Consider the following 22089-nt stretch of genomic DNA (forward strand, 5'->3'; position numbering starts at 1 on the left):
CAGGCTCTAGACCCCACCACACAGCTCCTGATCTTGGCCTTCACATCGCCAAGAATGACCTTGAACTTGAGGTCCTCCTGTCTCTCTCAAGTACTGGGATTACAATGTGCACTATGTCTAGCTCTTTTCTTAAGACATAGCTCAGGTTGGTCTTGAGTTCATGGTCCTCTGCAACAGCCTCCTGGATGCTATGATTACAAGTGTTTGCAACCTATTTGTCCATCCTGGCCTTTACCTTAGTCATCCAATCCCATCATTATAGCAACCTTACTCTTGCTATTTCCCCTCACGGGTCAAAAGTTCTCTGAGAAGGGCTGGGCACGTCTCCCAGCCACCTTCTAACATAGCCATAATCACGGCTGGGTACCCTCCCACCGCCCTCTAACGTAACAGCAGATACACCAACAGTTAAACTTTTATATTTACAATATTCTCTTCATCTTTTGCCAGGTTTAAAAATGTGTACAGAGCCGCAAAGGGTTTGGGGTGGGGACATGGGATTGTTTGGGAAGGGGCTGGGCATCGGAGTCCGTGGCTGTATCATGGGGTCCCCCAGCCCCCCACACCCCAGCTCTGGGGTATCCGCTTACAGGGCTCAGGGCCCAGGTTGATAGCATTTGGAAGGCATGGCTGTTCCAAGAATTGCTAGACCAGGCAGGGGAAGGGGCCAGAGAGGAACTACGTTTCCATGGGTGGAAGCAGGAGAAAGGGCAGGGGACTCAAGACCGAGGATTCTGGATCCGGGTGTCAGTAGAAGACAGCACCCCACTCCTACACAAGTTTGGCACTAACATCCCACAGAAAGCCACACAATACATGAGGATTCAGTCACACACCTCCACCAGTGTCCCTTAAAACCTTTCCTGAGGTCTCGCTTTTCCCCAGAGGTCCAAATCCAAAGACCTCTGGGCAATTGCCCCCTACATTTCCTTTCCAAACCTTCCTGCTGGTGTCTGCCCAAGCCCTGCCCCCCACGGCCCCTCCATCTGCTCCTCAGCACAGCTGACCTCATTCTCCCCAACCTGTGCGTGTGACCTTTTCCCTGTCTCCACCCCCTCCCCCTTCTACTGCTCCTTTCTTTCAGCTCAGCCAATCAGGAAGGGGAGGCAGGTCAAAGAAGGCGAAGAGAGAAGGCTGGTCTGACCCTGAGATGGGAGAGCATCAAAGAAAGAGCCGGTCACGGAGAAATGACACAGGGACATAGGGATGGGGGGGCTTAGCTGCCACCTGTCCCTGGCATTTCCCTTCCCTGGACTAGGACTTAGGGGATCCTTGGCACAGCTTGAGTCTCCCAATCCCCTACCCAGTTTGGCACTGATGAGCAATGATCTCTTGGGCTGAGGGAAAGCTGTCCTCAGGCCCCACGAGGGCTTAGGTCAGACGTGCACGGCCTCTTGTGTGACGTGAGCCATGCCCCCACAGACTCCCACCTCAGCATCTCCCTTGAAGTCTGCACTTGTGCGTGGCTTCTGTCAGCTTGAAGTCTGTTCCCACCTGCTGTATGTGCTGGGCCTGGGGGGTGGGGGAGTGCAGGGAAGTGCTGGGGACAGGGGGACCCTCTGCCTGGGAAACACACACCCACATGCACAAACATGTTTCCATTCAGTGAAATGTGTCCTGGACCATGGGAAGGCAAGTTTCCAGGCAGTACCGGGATGCACAGATCTCCTTCCTTTTCTCTCGCAGGACATCTGTGTTGTCTGTGGAAGGCGAGGGCCTCCAAGGAGAACGAGCATCACCTGACTTGTGCCATGGGGGAGAAACATGCTTTTCAGGGGTGGAGGGGGAGTGGGGTCCAGAGGGCCTGTGATCTCTTTGCTGCTCCCCAGGTACCACCCTGAATTGTCTGGTGGTCAAGGGTCACTGTATGTGAACGCATCACTTCCAGGGTCTCCAGGGAGTGGGGTGAGGAGAAGGCAAAGGCATCAGGGAACAGGATTCTGGGGTACAAATCCCCGCAGAAATTCTTTGAGGGGCCCAACATGTGTCCAGGGTGGCAAAAAAAAAAAAATACCTACCCTGCACATGGGAAAACACCCCCCACGTGGGAAAAAAGACTTCCACATTTCCACACACCGAAGACTGGTGTCCCAGCGGAGGGCAAAAACACCCCCCCGGTGTTCAAAGGCCCAGGTCCAGAGAAGAGAACTGGCTTCTCTGCATGGGAAAACTTGCATCCCAGTGAGGAATCCCATGTCCACCTAACGCTGCTCGTCCACGACGTTTGACAAATCCACAGGGGAAAGCCGCGTGCCAAGTCCTCCTCCCTGCCTTCAAGTGGCCTGGGCTGGGGAGGGTGAGGGAGGTAGACCTCCCCGAGCCGCCCCCTATACCCGAGTGGTGGAGTGGGGATGGGGTAGCGTGTTGTTGTGGCTGGCAGCAGTAGGAGGAGGTGGTGGGAAGGGCCCAAAGGGATGGAGAGAAGGGGGTGGGGGCGGGGGTGGGGGCCCCAGGCCACTGGGCAGCAGGGTCAGGGCCCCCGGGGCCAAGAGAGGCACATCGTCCGGTGCCCGGCGCAAGGCCAGGGTATAGTCGGGTGGACAGGCAGGGCGCAGGGCCTCAGCAGGGTCCGCCCCAACACCACCACCCCGCTTCAGCTGCAGGGACACCAGCTCCTCCTCTGGCGGTAACTCGCGGCCAGCGGTGGGAAGCAGGGGGCCCCCACCAGGCACACCTGAGCCTGAGCCTCCTGGTGGGCTAAGCCGCCTGCACCGAAGCTCCTGTCGCCGGTCCCGCTTGTAGTAGAGGGCGGCAAAGGCAAGGATGTTGAGGAAGAGGAGGGAGGCTCCCACTGCCACAGTGACGCTTAACTCCGTGGAGTAGTCCCTCGAGTCACCAGGGAAGCGGTCATAGGCCCTCGGGCCTGGGTCAATATCAGACTCAGGTGGCAGCGTGGCAGGTGGGGGAGGGCGGCGGGTGCCGGAAGTGCCAGGACCAGGTGTGCGAGGTGGCCAGCGGGTGGCATAGGGAGGCAGGCGAGTGGTGGTGGTGAAGAGCTCTGTGTGAAGGTTGTGCAGGTGAGGCACCAGCTCCAGCCAGAAGGCCACCTTGTTGGCACGGTAGTTGTCGCGCACGCGAGGTTTCAAGCCTATGTGCAGGTACTGCTTTTCCTTGCTGTTGAACTTGCTCCACACCACCTCTTCAAATCGGTTGGGCTTGGTGTGGATGAACTTGGTGTCTTGCGGCACAGGCTGGTTGGGGTCACTGTGGGCACAGGAGGACAAGGGAAGGAGTGAGGGTGTGGACACGGTGGAGCATGCCTACCATCCCAGCACTTAGGAGGCAAACACCAGGCTTGACCTGGGCTACATAGTGAGATCTTCCCAGAGAGATACACACACATGCACACACAGACACAGAGGGAGAGGGAGAAACAGACAAACCAAGAATTATGAAGACAACTGCAGAGACAGAGATGATGTTAGAAAAGACATCCCGTGACACAGAGAGACTGAGAGACAGAAACGGAAAGACAAAGGCACATGAGAGACAGTCAGGGGCAGGAAGACAGGGCTGATGAGGGCAGCCGTAAGACAAAACACCAAAGAGTGCAAAGAAGTCAGTGGACCTTGGGAAAGAGAGACACACAGAAATCCTCTACACTTAGATGCAGGCCAAGGGAGGTCAAAGAGCAGCCACAACAAAGCCACCTAGAAAGTCCACCCCCAGGAAAGGCCTTTCCAATGCCAGTGAATCTCCAACCCTCAGTGCCTGATTAAAAAGGGAAGGCAAGAGCCAGTGTCTTTTTAGAGGGACAGTGGCTGTGTGTGGCGGGAGGGAGAAGCAGCCAGGGAAGGCAGGGGCACCCCACCCTGCCCCAGAGGCCCTCGGCCCTCACCCAGTCTTGGCGAAGTTGGTCCAGTAGGTCATGACTACTGCGCTGAGCATGACATCATTCTTGGAGAAGTTGCAGGGGAAGAGGTCTGTGGCGCCCACCATGGGCACACCAAAGACGTAGGGCAGCTCATCGCCGTGCGCTGCGTCAGCCCACTCCGGCCGGCCCTCAGCCTGGCAGTGGTGGTAGAAGGTGTAAAAGTACACAGGGGACTGGTAGTCGGCGTGCAGCTTGGCAGTGGCCACGGCCGGGGCCACCCACTGGTGGTCAGTAAAGAGCGCCAGCAGGGTCTTCCGCCGCATCTCGCCATTGTCCCGGTCAGCCCAGTCCGTGTACATGAACTTAATGGTTTCTCGAAGCACATCCTTGCCCTCTGGGTACCCATACAAGTTGTCCACAAAGTTGGAGACGGTGAAGTCGAAGGCGCTGGCGGACACACCATCCTCACTCTCTGCAGAGTCCTCTACGAACTTGAGACCCTCTCCCTGGTTGACACCGATGAGCATGTCGTAGTTGAGGAACTCTCCCTGTTGCATGAGGATCTCCGGGTCATCAGGGACGACATCACCGTCCACCACAGGCCCAAAAGCAATGTGGTAGCTGGGGAGAAGGAGGCCAGGTCTCACCATCCAGTTGCTGGCCTCTTCTGGACCCATGGCCTCCTAAGCCACACAGAGGTGCCGCCCCCCTTCTGCCTAGAAGACGTTTCTCCATGACTGGAAGACTCCTTGAGTCCTTCAGGGCATTTTGGCTTTTCTGGACATCCACCTAAAGCATTCTGTGAACCCCTGTGCTTAATCTATGTGATGTCATGACCTGGGGGGGTGTCTGAAGCCCTGTAGAATGCCCCCCCAGGAACCTCTCGTCGCAACCTCCTTGGAACCAACTATGGACTTGGACCCAGCCCTCCCCCACCCCCATACCGGGCAGGTTGCACATCCTGGTCCACTAGCTCCCGGGAAGACTTCCGGCGTAGACATTCCACAGCTTCAGTGCTGTCTTCCCGGTCACAGCCCACTTTGGCTGCCAGCAGCCGCGTGTACTTGAGCGGCTGATAGTTGACAGACCAGCTGGAAATGGCGGTGCCACTCTGAGCAATGGCCTTCTGAAACAGTCCTGGTGGGACAGGCAGACCTCAGGCTAGGCTGTAACAGCCAGAAGGAGAGACTTGGTAGGGTGCAGGGAAAGGGAAGCCGGGTGAGGAGGCTGCTGGTACCTTCTGAATGGTGGGAGAGGATCAGCAGGTTGACACAGGAGGCCCCTGCACCAGACCCAAAGATGGTGATGCGCTCAGGGTCACCTCCAAAGTGGGCAATGTTTTCACTGAGCCAGCGAAGGGCCTGGATCTGGTCCAGGAGCCCATAGTTGCCTTTTGCAGCCTGATCACCAGTGCTAAGAAAACCTAGGGATAGAAGAAAAGGGCTCCCTGGAGGTGCCACAACGCCCTTGCCCCTTCTGCAGGGGCTTAATGTAGTCTAAGTCTACCAGGCTGTGCTTGGGAGGACGGGCCCACCAGGACTGCCTCCCAGACCGTGTCCCCCAAGAATTGGCTGCCCACCCTCACCGAGCACCCCAAGACGGTAGTTGAGCGTAGCTACGATGACATTGCCATAGGCAGCCAGGACTGAGCCGTCGAACATGTTCCCAGTGCCCTCCATGTAGGAGCCGCCGTGTAGAAACAGCATCACTGGTTTCTTCCCAGAGTCCCGGATATCTGCGTGGGAAGGGGGTGGCAGGTGGGCCGGGAGATCGGGGACAAGGACACGGTCAGTCCAGAAGCAGCACTTTGGAGCTCCCAGGCCTTCTGAGGACCAGCCTGGAGCTCAGAGGACTTGTCTACCATCCCTGGCAGGGGGGGGCAAGACCGGATACCCCTCCCTCCCTCCCCAGCTAACCCTAGGAAGGCCCTCTTCATCACTGGCCAGCATGACTCCAAGCACTTTCCAAGCAGCCCAACAGAGGCCAAGGGTAGGACGTGGCCCTCCTCAGTGCTTCTGTTGAAACCAGGGACCCCTCCACATACACAGCAAATCCTCCTCCTCCTGGGAAGAGTGGCTGGGACTAGGGCTGGAGGTGCTGGGAGGGTCCTGGCATCTCCTCAGACTCAGTCTTGTGCCTCAGCTACACATAGCACCCTAGTCTGTGGGTGAGGGGTGCCAGGCCCTAGGGTCCCTGGGGGCTTGGTCTCCTCCCCGCCCTAATTCCTTTCTAGGTCACCTCCCCAGTTACCATGGCAACCCCCAGCCTAATTACTGTAGCAGGAGGCAATGTGGGAAAGACCTGTTTAATGAAGTTGGAGTACAGCACTGACTCTTGGACTCCCCACCCTCCAAACTGGCCTTTCCCCACACTGAAGCCTCTTGCCATCATCTAAAAGAATTTCCTGCATTGCTGCCACATGAGCTCTGGACTGGGCTAAGGAATGAAAATCCCTAAACAGGGTGGGTGGGAGTCTGGGAGGGCTTGTCAGGGGCCTCAAGACTACCATCTGCTTCCCCACTACCACCCTGACTTCACTAACGTCCCAAGGCTTGGGTCAACTCGGAGCTCTTGTCATGCTTGGTGGGCTCTGGCTCAGTGGCATCTGCCATGGGAGCCAGGTATGGGGCCCCTACAGCTGGTACACCTGTGCCAACACCCTCACCCTGCCAGAAAGTCAACCTGCAAGTCATAGGACACGCCCTTCACAACCTTCTAGACTGCCTTTCTGCTCCGAGACCGCTGAATCTCTAGATTCTGTGTCCACCCACAAGATCCTGTCATTATTGCCCTAACTTTACAGAAATCCAGTCGACACTGTCCTTCCTTCCAGGGTCCTGTCCTAAATGTCTTCATTCTCTTCCACCCACCCCCAAGCCCTCTCCCAGTGTGGGGCGAGGGGGTTAGAAAGGGAAGGAGCAGGAAGAGGGGCAGGGGCAACAAGAATTCAAAACCAACAACAAAAACCAGGATCAAGAAAGAAGAAAGAAAGAAAAAAACAACAACAAAAACAGCAAGAAGCTCTTGGGGCAGATTCAACAAGAAAAGAAAAAACAAAAAGCTCCATTTGGGAAAAAAAGAAAACAAGAAAAAAATTCTTTGCATTATTTCAAAATTTTGTGGTGAAACTTCAAGATATTGGGCCCTGTTTTTAAAATTTTCCAAATTCTTTGATTCGCTTCAGAGTTTACTTTTTTTTTTAATCTGACAGGCTTTTGGTTAGAAATTGTAACAGGTTTCTGATGTTTTGATTAATGTCATTAATTTGTCAACTTTTTCAAATATTATTTTGCTTCAAGTTAAAACTTTTTTTCCAGATGATACATTTCACATGTTACAAAACAGTCCAGATTTCAAACTCTCAACATTTTGTCCAATTTTTTTTCTGGCAATCCAATTTCTTTTCATTTTTCCACCTCACTTTCACCATGGCTAGCTTCTCTCGAAGGTTAACTAGTGGGTCCAACATTGTTCAAATTTTGTTTGAAGTTTTCATAATTCTTTTTTCCAATTATAAAATTTTTTCTTTTCTTTTTCATTTTTAGTTGGGAGAACAACTGAGGGCCTTGAGGGCTGTAGGGACATTTAGTTAGGGCAGGGCCATCAACGTCCTCTTCAAAGCAACCACATGCATCAGCGGGATTTTTAAAATCTACCTGTGTCTGGCGGATTGAGCGTCGCCTCGTCACGTTTTTTTGTGAGCGGACCTAAGACCGGGAACACAAAACAGAGAAAAAAGGACAATTTTGTGGGGAAAGATGGGGGTCAGGGGAGGTGGTAGATGGGGAGGGGAGGAGAGAAAGCAGAAAAGGGGAGGGTGGGGAGAGGCAGAAAAAATAAGCCAAAAAAAGCAAAATTTGTTTGCAAGAAAAAGAAACCAAGAAAAGAGAAAAACGTTTCTATAACCCAATTTCCCCTCCCCAGAAAAAGTCATGCCCCAAAGAAAAGGTGGGTTTGGGGGGTGGGGTGCCTGAGTGGGCTGAGGCTGTCTTGAGACACAAGGACTTAACTGGAAAGGATTTGGCTTTTTTGGTGTGTTTGCTATTTGCTGGAAATGAAAGTGTTAGGGGGATGGGGTGGAGGGGGAGCCTAAGGACACCAAGGCTGGCTTGCCACCCAGGCCATCTTTCATGCAGGCTCCTTGCAGGGCCAGCCACTTGCTATGGGCTGCCCACCTCAGGCTGTAAGATGAGGCTGTGCAGAAAGCCTCTGCTTCCCTTTGCACTGTTCTGGAGATCAGAGGTAGGATGGGCTGGGGCAGACCACCCCATAGCTCATTGTCTCCAGAAGCCCTCTGCTGCCAACTGAGGGGCTATGGGTGGGTCAGCTAGGGCTGCCCACCCGCTCACCTACCCAGCCTTACCCACCAGCGTTTCGTTTTCATCCACACTCACAGGCCTGGCTTCTTGTCCCATTTCCCCAATGTGGGCAAAGCAGGGAAAGGGTCATCAGGTCTTGCCCTCCACTCCAACTTATCCCTCCACACTCCCACCAACCTCACCCCTTTCCCAGGCCTCTTCTCCTCCCCACCAAATTGTGATTTTCCCACAGGATCACCAGCCCTCCTCCCCCTTGGGGTATTCATTCTGCCAACAGCATATAGAAAACAGGGCCTCGGGCCAGTCTGACATATAAAGTAGGTGTGGTCCTAACAACAGGAAAAGTCTCAGACAGCCCAGAGCCTGGTGTCAGACTGCTTCTGGATTTGGGGTTAATCAGGGAGACCTGGATCTGAAAAGTCTCAGGGAGTTCCCCAGGCTGACTGGCTTTCCCCAAAGCTCAAGGAGGGATGGATGGGCCAACAAGGCTCAGGCTAGCACTAACTGACAATGTTGAGCCACTTGGGAACAGGGCCTTTATTTTGTGAGAGGGTATGGATAGGGATGAAGTCAGCAGGGTATTCATGACCATGAGACTATGAAGTGTGTGTGTGTGTGTGTGTGTGTGTGTGTGTGTGTGTGTGTGTGTGTGTGAGTCAACCACTTCCTCCTAGAGCTGGTGTGAAGATTCAGTGAGATCACCTGAACGTGTCAGGCCCCAATCAGGTCTGCAGTATGCAATGGTTAAAAATACAGAAGGTGTGGGAAGAGTGGTATGGAGGCAGGGAAGAGTCGATTTGGGAGATGGAGTGGACAGTCCAGCGGTTTCACACAGGGTGATGAGGAAGCTCCCCAGAGGGAGACATGGAGTGGATAGCCTATGTGAAAGTGTGGATGTTATTGGTCATGGTGGATCATGCCTGTAAACCCAGCACTCAGAGGAGGTTAAAGAAGATTATCAAAAGTTCAAGGATATAGAGTGAGACCCTGTCTCAAAAACAAATAAATGTGCGTGCACACACACACACACACACACACACACACACACACTCACGGCAATGGAGAGTCAATGAATAGTGTTGAGAGGGTGTCTTATGGAAGATACTAAGGTGAAGGACGTGTAAATGAAAGGATGCTGGGACACGGGGTCTGTGAAAGGGCAGAAAAATCCTGTGGATAGGTCGTTAGAAGTCATGGTTTTATACGGGGAGGCGTAGTTGCTATTATGCAGGGCTGGAAAGGGCAGCACTTGGTCCATATGAGAGATATTAGGACGGACATGGGCAGGTTAAAGTATATGAGTCGTTCTGTGATTGGCACACGAGGAATCTTGGTGTAAGGTATAAGATGTTAGTACTGAACCTTTCAGAAGGGTGAATTCCAGGTAGGGGGTGGAGTAAACAAAGTGCAGAGGATGCTGACGACTGTGGTGTGAGGAGCCTGTCAGCACCCATCAACACCAGCCTGTGTGCAGGGGCGTGTGGGTATAAAACACACATGCGGGCATTACCAGCCTGTGTGCAGGGGCATGTGGGTATAAAACACACATGCGGGCATTACCAGCCTGTGTGCAGGGGCATGTGGGTATAAAACACACATGCGGGCATTACCAGCCTGTGTGCAGGGGTATGTGAGTATAAAACACACATGCGGGCATTACCAGCCTGTGTGCAGGGGTGTGTGGGTATAAAACACACATGCGGGCATTACCAGCCTGTGTGCAGGGGTATGTGGGTATAAAACACACATGCGGGCATTACCAGCCTGTGTGCAGGGGCATGTGGGTATAAAACACACATGCGGGCATTACCAGCCTGTGTGCAGGGGCGTGTGGGTATAAAACACACATGTGGGCATTACCAGCCTGTGTGCAGGGGTATGTGGGTATAAAACACACATGCGGGCATTACCAGCCTGTGTGCAGGGGTATGTGGGTATAAAACACACATGCGGGCATTACCAGCCTGTGTGCAGGGGCATGTGGGTATAAAACACACATGCGGGCATTACCAGCCTGTGTGCAGGGGTGTGTGGGTATAAAACACACATGTGGGCATTACCAGCCTGTGTGCAGGGGTATGTGGGTATAAAACACATATGCAGGCATTACCAGCCTGTGTGCAGGGGTATGTGGGTATAAAACACACATGTGGGCATTACCAGGACACACAGTTTGCATCCAGGGATACTGGGAAGTTGGAGTCTGTGTGAGTAATGGGATATCACTTCAGGGAAGTATTGGGCATGTGTACTCTGTGAAGGGATTGGGAGCTGTAACTTTAAGATATTGGAACACGAGGTCATCTGGGCAAATGGTCATTTTGAGCAGCGGAGACTCAGTTACTGTAGAACTTTAGTACGCAGTGAGGAGGATCAGGATTCTTTGGGGGCTCCTGGTTGCCAGTCCTGAAGCGTGCAGCAGAGTCTGCTCTGTGGAGGTGTTGGAATGTTTAGGTGAGATTGTATGTCAGAAGGGGAATGTGGGGGCTGTTTGTGATGCTGGCTCTCCCATCTTTTAGTAGCTGGGATCTGTTGCAGACAGTAGAAGAGGTTCTGATTAATCTTGGGGTGCAGGTTGGTGAGTGGAGGGCTACCTGGGAGCAAGTGCTGGGGTACAGAGCTGTCATTCAGCCAACAGGATTCATGGGTACAGAGCTGTCATACAGCCAACAGGATTCATTCACAAGAACAGCATCTCAGCCCCAAGGAAACTGTGCTGTTGGGTTACTGTGCTGTGAGTGGAAAGCTGTTTGTCAGGAAGCTTCCCTGACCCTTCAGGGATGTGTAGGGATTTCTGTATAGAGGACAGAAATCTGTTCATAAGAAGTCACTGAGTACCACTGACAAAGGCACTCAATCAGCTAAAAGACTGACAGGTGCCATTTGATAGAGATCAGGGCAGGTGGGCCTGAGGACGGGACTCTAAGTGGTATGGCTGGAACTAAAATGTGGATGTAGTTAGTTGGGAGGAAGGGAGGAGACAGAGGCAAGCCATGGAGACATCTATCACCTGAGTCACCAGCCACCAGTATTGAGATTAAGTATCTGACTGTGTGCCTCTTTAGGGAGCGGTGGGTGAGCCTGACCTAATGCCAGCTACCCTTCCTTCTTAGGGCACAAAGAGTTTCTGGTGTGGATGAGACTACTTATGGGTGTTCCTAGGACTGCCTGATAACCAGGCGCCCTTACCTGGGAGGATGCGCAGAGGCTTGCAGGGATATACTGCCCCTCATTGCCCATCAAGACACAGCTTAGGGGCAGGAGTCGGTCCTGTGCTTGAGGGTCTGCGTGTGCGTTTATGGGTTGTGTCCACAGGGTGCCCGGCCTTGTGCCCGTGCCCTTACCGTCCTCAGTGGGCACGTAGAGGTTGAGGTACAGGCAGTCCTCGCTCTGGTTCTGTACGTAGGTGGCAGCCGCCTCCAAGTTGTCGGTGAACCACACAGGCAGCATGATGGCCGGCAGGGCCCCGTGCAGGTTCTGCGGGCAGGCGGGCGGCAGGGTGGTGGCGTTGCGCACGCCGGGCCACGAGGCCGGTGCCTCAGGCGGCTGGAAGCGGCGGGCGCCCAAGGGCGGCGTGGCGTAGGGCACGCCCAAGAACTGCACGACCGGACCCAGGATCTCGTTGTTGAGCTCGCGCCGTACACCGCGCACTCGCCCGTAGGCTGTGTTCACCACCGGGAAGCGCTCCTCCCCGAGGCTGCCGAGGCCCAGGCCTGGGCCGCCCGGGGCGCCGCCGCCGGGACCCCCTCCTCCCCGTTGAGCCCCAGCCAGCCCCACCAGACACAACGCCAGGAGCCACATGCTGATAGGGGGACCCCCCCTCCCTCCCCTGGCCCCCCCCTCGGAGAGAGAGAGAAGGGGGGGAGAGGGAGGGAGGCCCCCCTCGCCCCAGGAGGGAGGAGGGGGCGGGGAAAGGAAGGAGGAGGGGGACGGATAGGGACCTGGGTTAGAAGGGGCAGAAGAGGAGTCTATTCCTCTCCATGGAGGGGGGAAGGGGTGGGGAAGGGGAAGAAGGTAGAAGACGGTGCAGGCAGGCCCGACCTGCCCGGTGACGGGGGGCCGGGAGGGGGGCGGGACCCGGGGACCCGGATAGGGTGTGCAAGAGACAGACAGACAGACAGACAGACAGACAGACAGACAGACAGAAAAATAGAGGTGGAAAAGGGAAGGGAAATTGGATGGGGAGGACAGAAAGGATGGGGAAACAAGAGACAAGTGGTTAGTGATTTGAATTTCAAATCAAGTTGCCCCTTTCTCCCACCCAACCTCTTGGACACCTACCCCCTCCCCCTCTACTGCCCTCTCCCCCTCTGCAGAGTCCTAAGTTTGAGGTGGAGTCAAATGTGGCAAATGTCCATCCAGGTCAGAGGAGGGAGCTTCAGTGTCCCAGACTCAGTGTCCCCCTTTCCTGCCTCTATCCTCCCCAGGCAGGCTCCCCCTAGGGACTCAGGAGTCCCGGTCCCCACTTCCCTGGGAGACAATGAGACAGACAAGGAAGAGAAAATAAAAATACCGAGTCATTAATTAGCAGGAAGTGGCGGGTTTGTTTATACGTGTTAATTACTCCTGAGCTGTAATTTCATGGTGCTGAACCCCCACCCCAGGCCAGACACTGGGCCTTCTTGCACTAACAACCCCAGTTCCAGCCGTTCCCATCACTGTACCATTCCCTAAGGATCTGAGCACTTGGGAACCCTTTCTTCCCAGGCCCCTCCATGTCTTCTCTCAGAAGTTAGGGTGCCCAGAGTCAGGGGTTAAAGTGAGGAGGGGATGCTGAAGGGGCAAATCCAGGGACAGATGCATGATCCTGCAGCCGGTTGCTGGGCGACAGGATGCTGCCCCGCAATGTTACCTCGGCAACGGGCTGCAGCTTTAACCCTGGAGGGGGGTGGTCTAAAAGGAAGAGGGGAAGGGGCTTGCTTGGTTGAAGGGTCCATTCAGGCCATGAGAGGGAGGGCAGAGGCATGAGTCAGAATGCTAGTTTCACCCAATCTTAGCATGAGGAAGAAGATATGAGGGAAAGCGCAGTCCAGGAGAACAGAGAATCCTAAAAGAGATGCCCCCCCATCCTACTTAGCCAATCAGAGCCTAACCCTACTGACCAGGTCTCTGGCAGGTTGGGGGTGGGGGGCCGTGCTGAGGTGAGCTTCTCAAATAAGCCTACTGACATCCCCATTCCTTAGACCCCATCTGGGTTTCTTGCATAGCATTTTGACCTCAGGATTTCTTCTCATCCCATCCCTTGTATTAGCCCTCCCTCCCCTTCCCCTGGCCAGCCTGGGTGCTCAGGTAGCAGGGGCAGGACCGAGGAAAAGGTAGGCAGGGCAGACACCCAGGTCATTTCAGCAAGCCCCCAATGGCACCCCCCCTCCAGTCTCCAGGCTGTTTGCTGACGCTGGGTTTTTCAGAGCCAGGCGCCAGCCCGAGGGTGGCTCTCTGCAGGTGTCAATTTATTCCAGAGATGGGGACACCAGAGCCCTCACCACTCACACCCAGTCATGCCCTCCCCCTTTTCAGGTCCTTTTAGGCTTCTGTTCTCCCATCACCTGAAGGGGGTTCGGAGTTGGCTCCCCACCCCCTTCCTAGGCCAGGCTGGGCCTTGCTGTCCCTTCTCCCTCCTCCCAACATGGCCTGCCTCAGTCACCCCTTTCCCTTAACGGTACTTTGGGCTCCATGCCTCCTCTCCTCCAACTAGCTTTTCTCTCTTCCCTCCCACTAGAGCCCTCCCTGCATCTTTCTCCTCTATACAGGAGCCCTCAGAGCATCTTTTCTTGGCCTTAACCGGCTTGCTCCAGCTCTTGCCTTCAGTCTCTCATCCCTCGGTCTTTTCCCATTTGTCTCCTTGGTGTTTCTCATCGCTCTCTCCTCCAAATACCTTCTCTGATTTTCTCCCTCTCTCTCTCTCCTTTCTCTATTTCTTTCTCCCCCATTTTCTCTCTCCATCTCTGTCTGCTACATTTTGCTCCCCCTCTTCCCGATCCCTCTGCCTTGCTCTTCCATTCCAGCCCAGGCCTGACTCCCCCAACCGGGGAGAGTTGAGGGACGGGGGCTCAGGCCGCAGCCCCCCCTTTCCTGCAGTGGGGAAAATGGCTTGGCCGGGAAGGGGAGAAGGAGGGGGAGGGGGAGATGGGAACACACGGGGTCTGTGGGCCCATTCAAAGGATCATTCATGGACTGGAGAGAGGCAGAGACAAAGAGACCAAGACGCAGAGACACGGCGAGAGCATCCCTAGGCGGAGACACGCAGACACAGCAGGCTGGGGGAAACCAGGCTCAGGAAGGAATATGGGAAGAGGAAGACCCCAACGGACCGCCGCGCAGCCCCCTCCACCCAGCCTGGCTTAGCTCCTACCTGGATCAGCCCTGGGGCCGTGGTGCCTCCATCCAGGGCTCCGAGTGGGGGGCGGACGGGTTTCAGAAGGGGGGCGGCGGCCTCTGAGCCCCCGCGGCCCCGCAGGCCCAGCCCCCGCCTGCAGCGCCTCACCCGGCGGGGGAGGGGGATCGCCCCAGCCCCGGGGGGCGGGGCCGGGATCCAGTCGATCCCCGGGAAAAGGAAAGCTAGGGTATGGGGTCAGAGGGAGCTCAAGAACAGGGAACCCCGCAGTGGGGAAGGCTGAGCCAGGAGGGAGCAACGGAACAGGATTGGATTGGAGATCCACTGGCTCTCTGGGCCGGCTTCGAGGGACCAGGAGGCGGTCCAGGCGGAAGATCCTAAGGGATCGGGCGCTGGAGGAGGAGTCCACAGCAATCCCCAGGGGCCCGGTACCCCGGAGCGCAGAATCCGCGGTGCAGGGGCAGGGATCCAGCCGGAATCCTCAGGGAGGGGGAGGGATCTAGTCGATCCCGAGGGCGGGCGAGAGAGGGAGATCCGGGGAGTCAGAAGAGGGCGGGGGCCAAGTCCGAAGCCTCGAGGCAGAGGTCGGTGCGGCTCCTAGGAAGGAAGGCAAGGGCTGGGGGAGGCTTTGGGGAATGCTCAGTAGCCAGGAGGCCCGGACTCCTGGCTCTGCGCGCCAGGGCCCGCCCGCCCCGCGTCCATCCCAGCCCGAGAGTGATGATCCGCCGGCGGAGCAGCCGCAGCAGCCCCGCGCGTCACCGCGCGGCCGCCTCCCCCGCCCCCTGCCGAGAGAGCGGCGCACACCCCTCGCTCGCAGCCGCCTGCCCACCCGCCCTCTAGAGTGTGGGGGGATTGAAGACAGTGAAGGGGGTGGGAGTGGACAGACCGACGGATGGACGTAGCGGGCTGGGGAAGGGTGAAGACATTCCCCCCGGATCTCCCACCCTCGGGGCTCTCCGGGTCTAGCAAGGGGGATGAAATACAGAGGGCAGGGCATCACACAAGAAGGAGGGGCCTCCAGGCACAGGGGCGGGGCCATCCGTGAAGTGGGAGGGGTTTGATGGCAATAGGTGGGGCTTAGAAAATCGTGGGGCCGCCCCTTTTGAGGAGTGGGTCTGGTTTGAAGTTGAACGGGAGGAGCCTGTGGGAAAAGGGGCGGAACTTTGTGCGGGGACCGATATCTTTGCAAATTAGCTGGAGGTGTGAGGTTGGGGTGTCGAAGAGGCGATCAACTTGGAAAGTGGGCCAATCCGTGACGCAAATCCTTTAGTCCCTCCCACAACCTCGTCTCCCACTGCTCCGCTGCTCCGCTCCTAATTGGCTCCAGTTTCTCCGCCCGCCAGACGTCTTCTCCACTCAGCAGAAGTTTTACAAAGGCGTAGGTAGGGGGGAGTCGGGGCACTGAAATGAACACATCTCTGATTGGGCATTTTTGGACCTTATTTGCATGGGCAATCTGGATTGGCTGGTTTCTTGGGTGGCCAGGGCGGTGTTGGTTCCGCGCGTGACCACCCACAGCCATGGCCGTGGTAGGGGCTGCTTTCCGCCGCCTGGGTGCCTTGTCCGGAGCTGGAGCCTTGGGTTTGGCCTCCTACGGGGCACACGGTCAGGGGACGTGGGACGCAACTGGGCTGGGGGCCATCTTTGGGGGTCTGATGCGGGAAGGAAACTCTGTGACTTGAGTAGAGATCCCTTTGAGTCCAGTTTTTCAGTGGGTTCAAAAGCTTCTCAGTACTACTCGACACCAGTTTCCGCTAATCGGAAGCTTTCGGGGGTGCCCTCTTTGACCAGTGTCTGTGCGGGTTCCCCGGGGTTTGGGACAGTCGAGGCTAATATACATATGTGATAGCTTTTGCTTCTTTCCACAGGCGCCCAATTTCCGGATGCCTACGGGAAGGAGGTGAAGTAACAATACTGGGGATCCCGGAGTTGGGACTACAGGCGCAATATCTGGGTGTCCTTAAGCTGGAGAATAGGGATGTTGAAAGTAGAGGGTGGGGACATTAATGGGAAGGGCTGCAAGGCTGGAACTGGACTTCGGTCCTGTGTGCCACTTGAGGATCCTAGGCTCCTGTGTTGCTTAGGAAATGTCTCTCTCTCTCTCTCTCTCTCTTTTTTTTTTCCCTTGCAGCTCTTTGACAAAGCCAACAAGCACCACTTTTTGCACAGCCTGGCCCTGTTAGGTGTACCCCATTGCAGAAAGCCCCTCTGGGTAATCAGTTCCCTCACCTAATTCTCATCAAACCCCATCCATTCTCTCATACCGCTTTATTCTTAAAACACCGTATTCTGTTTTTCGTCTCTTTCAGGCAGGATTACTGCTAGCTTCTGGAACTACCTTATTCTGTACCAGCTTTTACTACCAGGCTCTGAGTGGAGACACTAGCATCCAGATTGTGGGTCCTGTTGGAGGAAGTCTGCTCATCTTGGGCTGGCTTGCCCTGGCTTTTTGAGGTCTCTTGTTTAATTGCCCAGTCGCAGGCTTTCTGGGTAATTTGGGAGGGAGGGTGTTGAAGCAGAAAAGAAATTAAAAGAAAAAGGCACATAAAGAGAAAGAACTTTGGGGTCTTTATTCATCAAATCTTGAGCAAGGAAGGGTAGAGTCAACCTTGGCATTCTTTGTAATTCTCAGACTTACACATAAGTCCTGGTTCTGGATTTCTGAGCTTTGCAAGGTGCAGTAATGGTGGACAAAATTCAGATAGAACACTTGAAATAATATGGCTTTCTACCTAAGGAGCACACGGGAATGTGGATTTTAGTAATTTTTTTCCAGTACTGGGGATTGACCTCTCCAAAGCCTTGGAAATATTAGGCAATTCTTTTTCCATTGAGTTATGTGCCCAGCTCCTCCTGCCTTAGCCTCCTTATTCCTGAGATTACAGGTGTGTATACCCAGCTTCATTAGGTTAGTTGAGAATGGTGGGGTTTAGCCCTGACATTCCAGGGTTGCCCTTTTCAACAGTGTCAACGGGTGAAACAAATGTGTTACATTCCCATCTACTCTAGAAGGGAGCGCCTAAACAAGACAGAATAGCCATGTGATTAGTTAGTTGTAAACTATGTTATAATCTTCAAAGCAGAAGCAGAGTGGTACTTTTTTGTTTGTTTGTTTTTTTGTTTTTCCAGACAGGGTTTTTCTGTGTAGCTTTGGAGCCTATCCTGGCACTCACTCGGTAGACCAGGCTGTCACAGAGATCCACCTGCCTCTGCCTCCCGAGTGTTGGGATTAAGGATGTGCACCACCAATACCCAGTGACTGGTACCTTTTGAACATCAGAAAATGTTTTGCAGCCAGGAGATGGTGGCAATTGCCTTTAATCCCAGCATGCGGGAGGCAGAGGCAGTCGGATTTCTATGAGCTCAAGGCCAACCTGGTCTACAGTTGGAGTTCCAGGACAGCCTCCAAAGCTACAGAGAAACCCTGTCTCAAAAAAAAAAAAAAAAACCAAAACCAAAAAAGAAAAAAAGAAAGTGTTTTGCAGTGCTTAGAGAAGCCCAAGTGTGTGGAGGATATTCAGTCAACGGAGACTGAGGCGGTAGAAAGGGGGCATCATGGGTCTTCTGTGTGGCTGAGTTTTGAACTGAGGCAGGAAAAGCAGACCTGACTAACACTCACAGAATACAGAGAAATGAAACAGCTGGGCAGTGGAGCATGTTCCCACCCTAATGGGAAGATCCTCCACCCACCAAGGAGGGCCTAGTGAAGCAGGACCAAAAAGACAAGAACCAAGCAAGATCACCCAAGATGCCGGTCATTTAGGGAGTGTCCACACTTCTGAGTGCACACCTTCAGACGATATAGTGTGCGTGCGCCTTCGATGTGTTATACAAATTGTGCTAAAAAAAAAAGAGAGAGAGAGAGAGGTTGGAGGATTACAAATTGGAGGCCAGCTTAGGCTACATTACAAGATTCTCTCAAAACAACACAAGGTGAGCCGGGCGTTGGTGGCGCACGCCTTTAATCCCAGCACTTGGGAGGCAGAGGCAGGCGGATCTCTGTGAGTTCGAGGCCAGCCTGGTCTACAAGAGCTAGTTCCAGGACAGCCTCCAAAGCCACAGAGAAACCTTGTCTCAAAAAACCAAAAAAACAAACAAAAAAAAAAAACAACACAAGGTGGTCTAGGTCCAGGTTGGTGGCAGCTGCAGGATCTGCATACTGGATATCTTGTCTTGACCATGGCCAAAAGGGAGAAATGTATTCCAGGCAAAAGAAATAGCTAGCAAGACAGGCTGAAAGAAGCAGCCCTAAGTCCTTGAGGTAAGAGGAAAAAATCTGAATAGAAGTAAGGACAGAACCAGTGTGGCGTCCATGAACTGACTAAAGGGATCCCGGATGGTGGGTGCAGGCCTTACAGAAGGTAGTAAGTTGCCTAAACTCTTATGTACAGTATAGTAATACGTTTTTTTGTTGTTGTTTGTTTGTCTTGTTTTTTTTTTTTTTTCGAGACAGGGTTTCTCTGTGGCTTTGGAGGCTGTCCTGGAACTAGCTCTTGTAGACCAGGCTGGCCTCGAACTCACAGAGATCCGCCTGCCTCTGCCTCCCAAGTGCTGGGATTAAAGGCATCACCACCCCCACCCCCCGGCAAGTTACCAAGTTTTAAGTCATCCTTTTAGGTTCTTATTTGTGTGTGATGTTATCTTTTTGAAATAGGGCCTTCTATATCCTAGACTGACCTTAAAGTCCCTATCTAGAGGAGGGTGATTTTGAACTCTTGATCTCATCTGGCTGTGCTGGAACTCACTCTGTAGTCCAGGCTGGCCTCAAATTTACAGAGCTCTGCCTGCCTGTGCCACCCATGTCCTGGGATTAAAGGTGTCACCACCACTCATCTGCATACTTTCATTTTTACTTTTATTTTTTAAAATATTTTATTTATTTATTGTATATACAGTCTTCTGCCTGCATGCCAGAAGAGAGCACTAGATCTCATTCAAGGTGGTTGTGAACCACCATGTGGTTGCCAGAATTGAACTCAGGACCTCTGGAAGAACAGTCAGTGCTCTTAACCACTGAGCCATCTCTCCAGCCCCCTATTTTTTAAATTTATTTGTTATATTGTACAGTGTTCTGTCTACATGTACCCCTACCAGACCTCATTATAGATGGTTGTGAGCCACCATGTGGTTGGTGGGAATTGAACTCAGGACCTCTGGAAGAGCAGTCAGTGCTCTTAACCTCTGAGCCATCTCTCCACCCCTCTGCATACTTTTAAAACTAGAGTTTCTATTTCCCACCCTCCTGTCTGCTAAGCTGCAGGTTCCTTTTGCTTTTATAAATTTATTACTATTGTATGTAGTATGGAGATCAAAGGACAAATCTCAAGAGTTGGTTCTCTCCTTCAAACATGGGTTCTGAGAATAAAGCCCAAGTCCCCAGACTTGCAGAGCAAGTGCTTTTACCTGCTGAGCCATCCCACCAGCTGAGCTGCAGATACCTATGTTAACAGCTTTGGTTTGTGTCTTAGTTACTTTTCTATTGCTGTGATTAGACACCATGACCAAGGCAATTTATAGAATAAAGAGTTTATTTGGGGCTCATAGTTTCAGAGGGTGAGTCCATGACCACTAGGGCAGGCAGGCATGGATGGCACTGTGGCAGTAGCTGAGAGCTCACATCTCTATCAGTAAGCACCAGGTACATAGCTAACAGAATGGTGTGAGCTTTTTGAAACCTCAAAGCCTGCCCCCAATGAAATGCCACTTCCAGTAAGGCCATACCTACTAATTCTTCCTGCACAGTTCTACCAGCTGGGGAGCAAGTGTTAAAATGTATGAGCCCACGGGGGCCATTCTCATCGAAATCACAATTGTTTGAGATGGGCCTATGTTGGCCTCAAAGTGCTGTGTATTCATGGATGACCTTGAACTCTAATCCTCCTGCCACTGCCTCCCAAGTGCTAGGATTATAAGCCTGAGCAACAGGCCTGGCTTGCCAAAAATTTTAAGGATCACACCAAGCGAAAATATGCATTAATGTGAGAGGATTCTAGGAGCCGTCACAGAAGGGCACAGACATCCAGGGCATACATATGGAACCTATGAGTGTGAGTAAGAGATGGGTCTGCGGGCTGAAGCTTCTTTGGGGTCCACAGCGTTTCTTATGTATGTGTTAGATTCCCTTAACAGGACTGGACTGCGGATTTTGACGGGAGCACAAGGCTAAGGTGGGGAACTCAAGGGTTTGGTTTACCGGGCTTAAAACCAGAGCTGGAAACAGCTCAGCGGATAAGAACACTGACTACTCTTTCTTTTTTTAAGGTTTTATCCATTACATATACAGTATTCTGCTAGAAGAGGACACCAGACTGAATTGTAGATGGTTGTGAGCCACCATTTGGTTGCTGGGAATTGAACTCAGGACCCCTGGAAGAGCAGTCAGTGCTCTTAACCTCTGAGCCATCTTTCCAGCCCCACTGACTACTCTTTTAGAAGACCCAGGTTCAATTCCCAGCACCAACTGTCTGTAGCTACATTTCTAGGGTACTGGATACCCTTACACAGGCAAAACACCAATGCACATAAAAATAAATATTTTTTTTAAAAATCCACAGCAAGATTGTCAAGTGGCTCACAGTATAGACTTTATCTACTAAGACAGGATTGGGTAGAGAATGCCTTGAACTATGTAGGTCAACATGATAAACCAGGACAGGCAAACAAAATAGAAGCCAAGGGCTGGGTCATAGCTGAGTTCCTGAGCATTGTGTCAGGGATAGGTTTCCTCGTCTCTGCCTCCTCAATGCTGGGATTAAAGGCATGTACCGTTATGCCAGGTTGTTCTCAGGTTGGTTATTAGTGGAATGAACTACGTAGCTGGGCATAATGGCGAGTGCCTTAAATCCCAGTACTCAGGAGGCAAAGACAGGCATTTCTCTGTGAATTGGAGGCTAACCTGGACTACACAGAGAATTCCAGAACAGCCACAGCAACATAATGAGACCGTCCCAAGTAAAAGAAAAAATAATGATCAACTTGTTCTGCGCATGTGGTTGTAAGCTAAACTGGGTGAGCTGTGGCTCACCCTCTCCTCTATCACCTCCTAAAGTTAAATTCTTCTAAAACCAAGAAATTCAAATTCCAGGGGCTACGGAGGTGGCCCAGTGGTTAAGAGCACTGGATGCTCTTCCAGAGGACCTCGGTTTGATTCCCAGCACCCATGTGGCAGCTCACAACTGTCTGTAAGTCCAGTTCCAGGGGATCCAACACTTTCTATTGAACTCCATGGCCATTGCATGCTCCTGGTGTAGAGACATACATGCACACAAAACACCTATACACATAAAATAAGAGAAAATTAATGCAGATTGCTAGGCGGTGGTGGCGCACACCTTTATTCCCAGCACTCAGGGGGAAGAGGCAGACTGATCTCTATGAGTTCAAGGCCAGCCTGGCCTACAAAGTGAGTTCCAGGACAGCCTCCAACGCCCTCAGTTTTGATTGTACAATAAAAACTGGAATTCTCAGAGTTCCTGTGTCTGCCCCTCATCTCAGACATTAAAATATAATTGACAACGAGTAAGATCCAGGTAGAAGTGGTGGGCTGTTTTTGGTTTGGTTCGTTTTCAAATAGTATCTCCCAAGATGACCTGGAACTAACTCATGGAGATCCTCCTGCCTCA

At 53.1% G+C, this 22089-nt stretch overlaps 2 protein-coding genes across 3 annotated transcripts; one reads left to right on the forward strand and one right to left on the reverse strand.

Annotated features, from left to right (window-relative positions):
- Positions 1-403: 403 nt before the first annotated feature.
- On the reverse strand, positions 404-15208 carry Nlgn2 (neuroligin 2). 2 transcript variants are annotated; one of them, XM_013111720.3, is made up of 8 exons: positions 14486-15207; positions 11478-12174; positions 7471-7521; positions 5400-5549; positions 5052-5237; positions 4759-4951; positions 3839-4435; positions 404-3204 (listed from the first exon to the last, which is right to left on the reverse strand). In XM_013111720.3, the coding sequence occupies exons 2-8, from the start codon at positions 11932-11934 to the stop codon at positions 2328-2330; spliced, it is 2511 nt and encodes an 836-aa protein (XP_012967174.1). In that variant the 5' UTR covers positions 11935-12174; positions 14486-15207; the 3' UTR covers positions 404-2327. The 2 variants fall into 2 exon arrangements, with proteins under 2 accessions (XP_012967174.1, XP_040604902.1); XM_040748968.1 differs by lacking the exon at positions 7471-7521 and having other exon boundaries at positions 14486-15208.
- Positions 15209-15917: 709 nt separating this feature from the next.
- Positions 15918-17016, forward strand: Tmem256 (transmembrane protein 256). Its single transcript, XM_005067529.4, has 4 exons — positions 15918-16072; positions 16336-16367; positions 16599-16679; positions 16777-17016. The coding sequence occupies exons 1-4, from the start codon at positions 15988-15990 to the stop codon at positions 16918-16920; spliced, it is 342 nt and encodes a 113-aa protein (XP_005067586.1). The 5' UTR covers positions 15918-15987; the 3' UTR covers positions 16921-17016.
- The last annotated feature ends 5073 nt before the right edge of the window (positions 17017-22089 follow it).

Source organism: Mesocricetus auratus, unplaced genomic scaffold (genome assembly GCF_017639785.1).
Source record: "Mesocricetus auratus isolate SY011 unplaced genomic scaffold, BCM_Maur_2.0 Super-Scaffold_100007, whole genome shotgun sequence".
In the NCBI taxonomy this organism is placed as follows: Eukaryota; Metazoa; Chordata; class Mammalia; order Rodentia; family Cricetidae; genus Mesocricetus; species Mesocricetus auratus.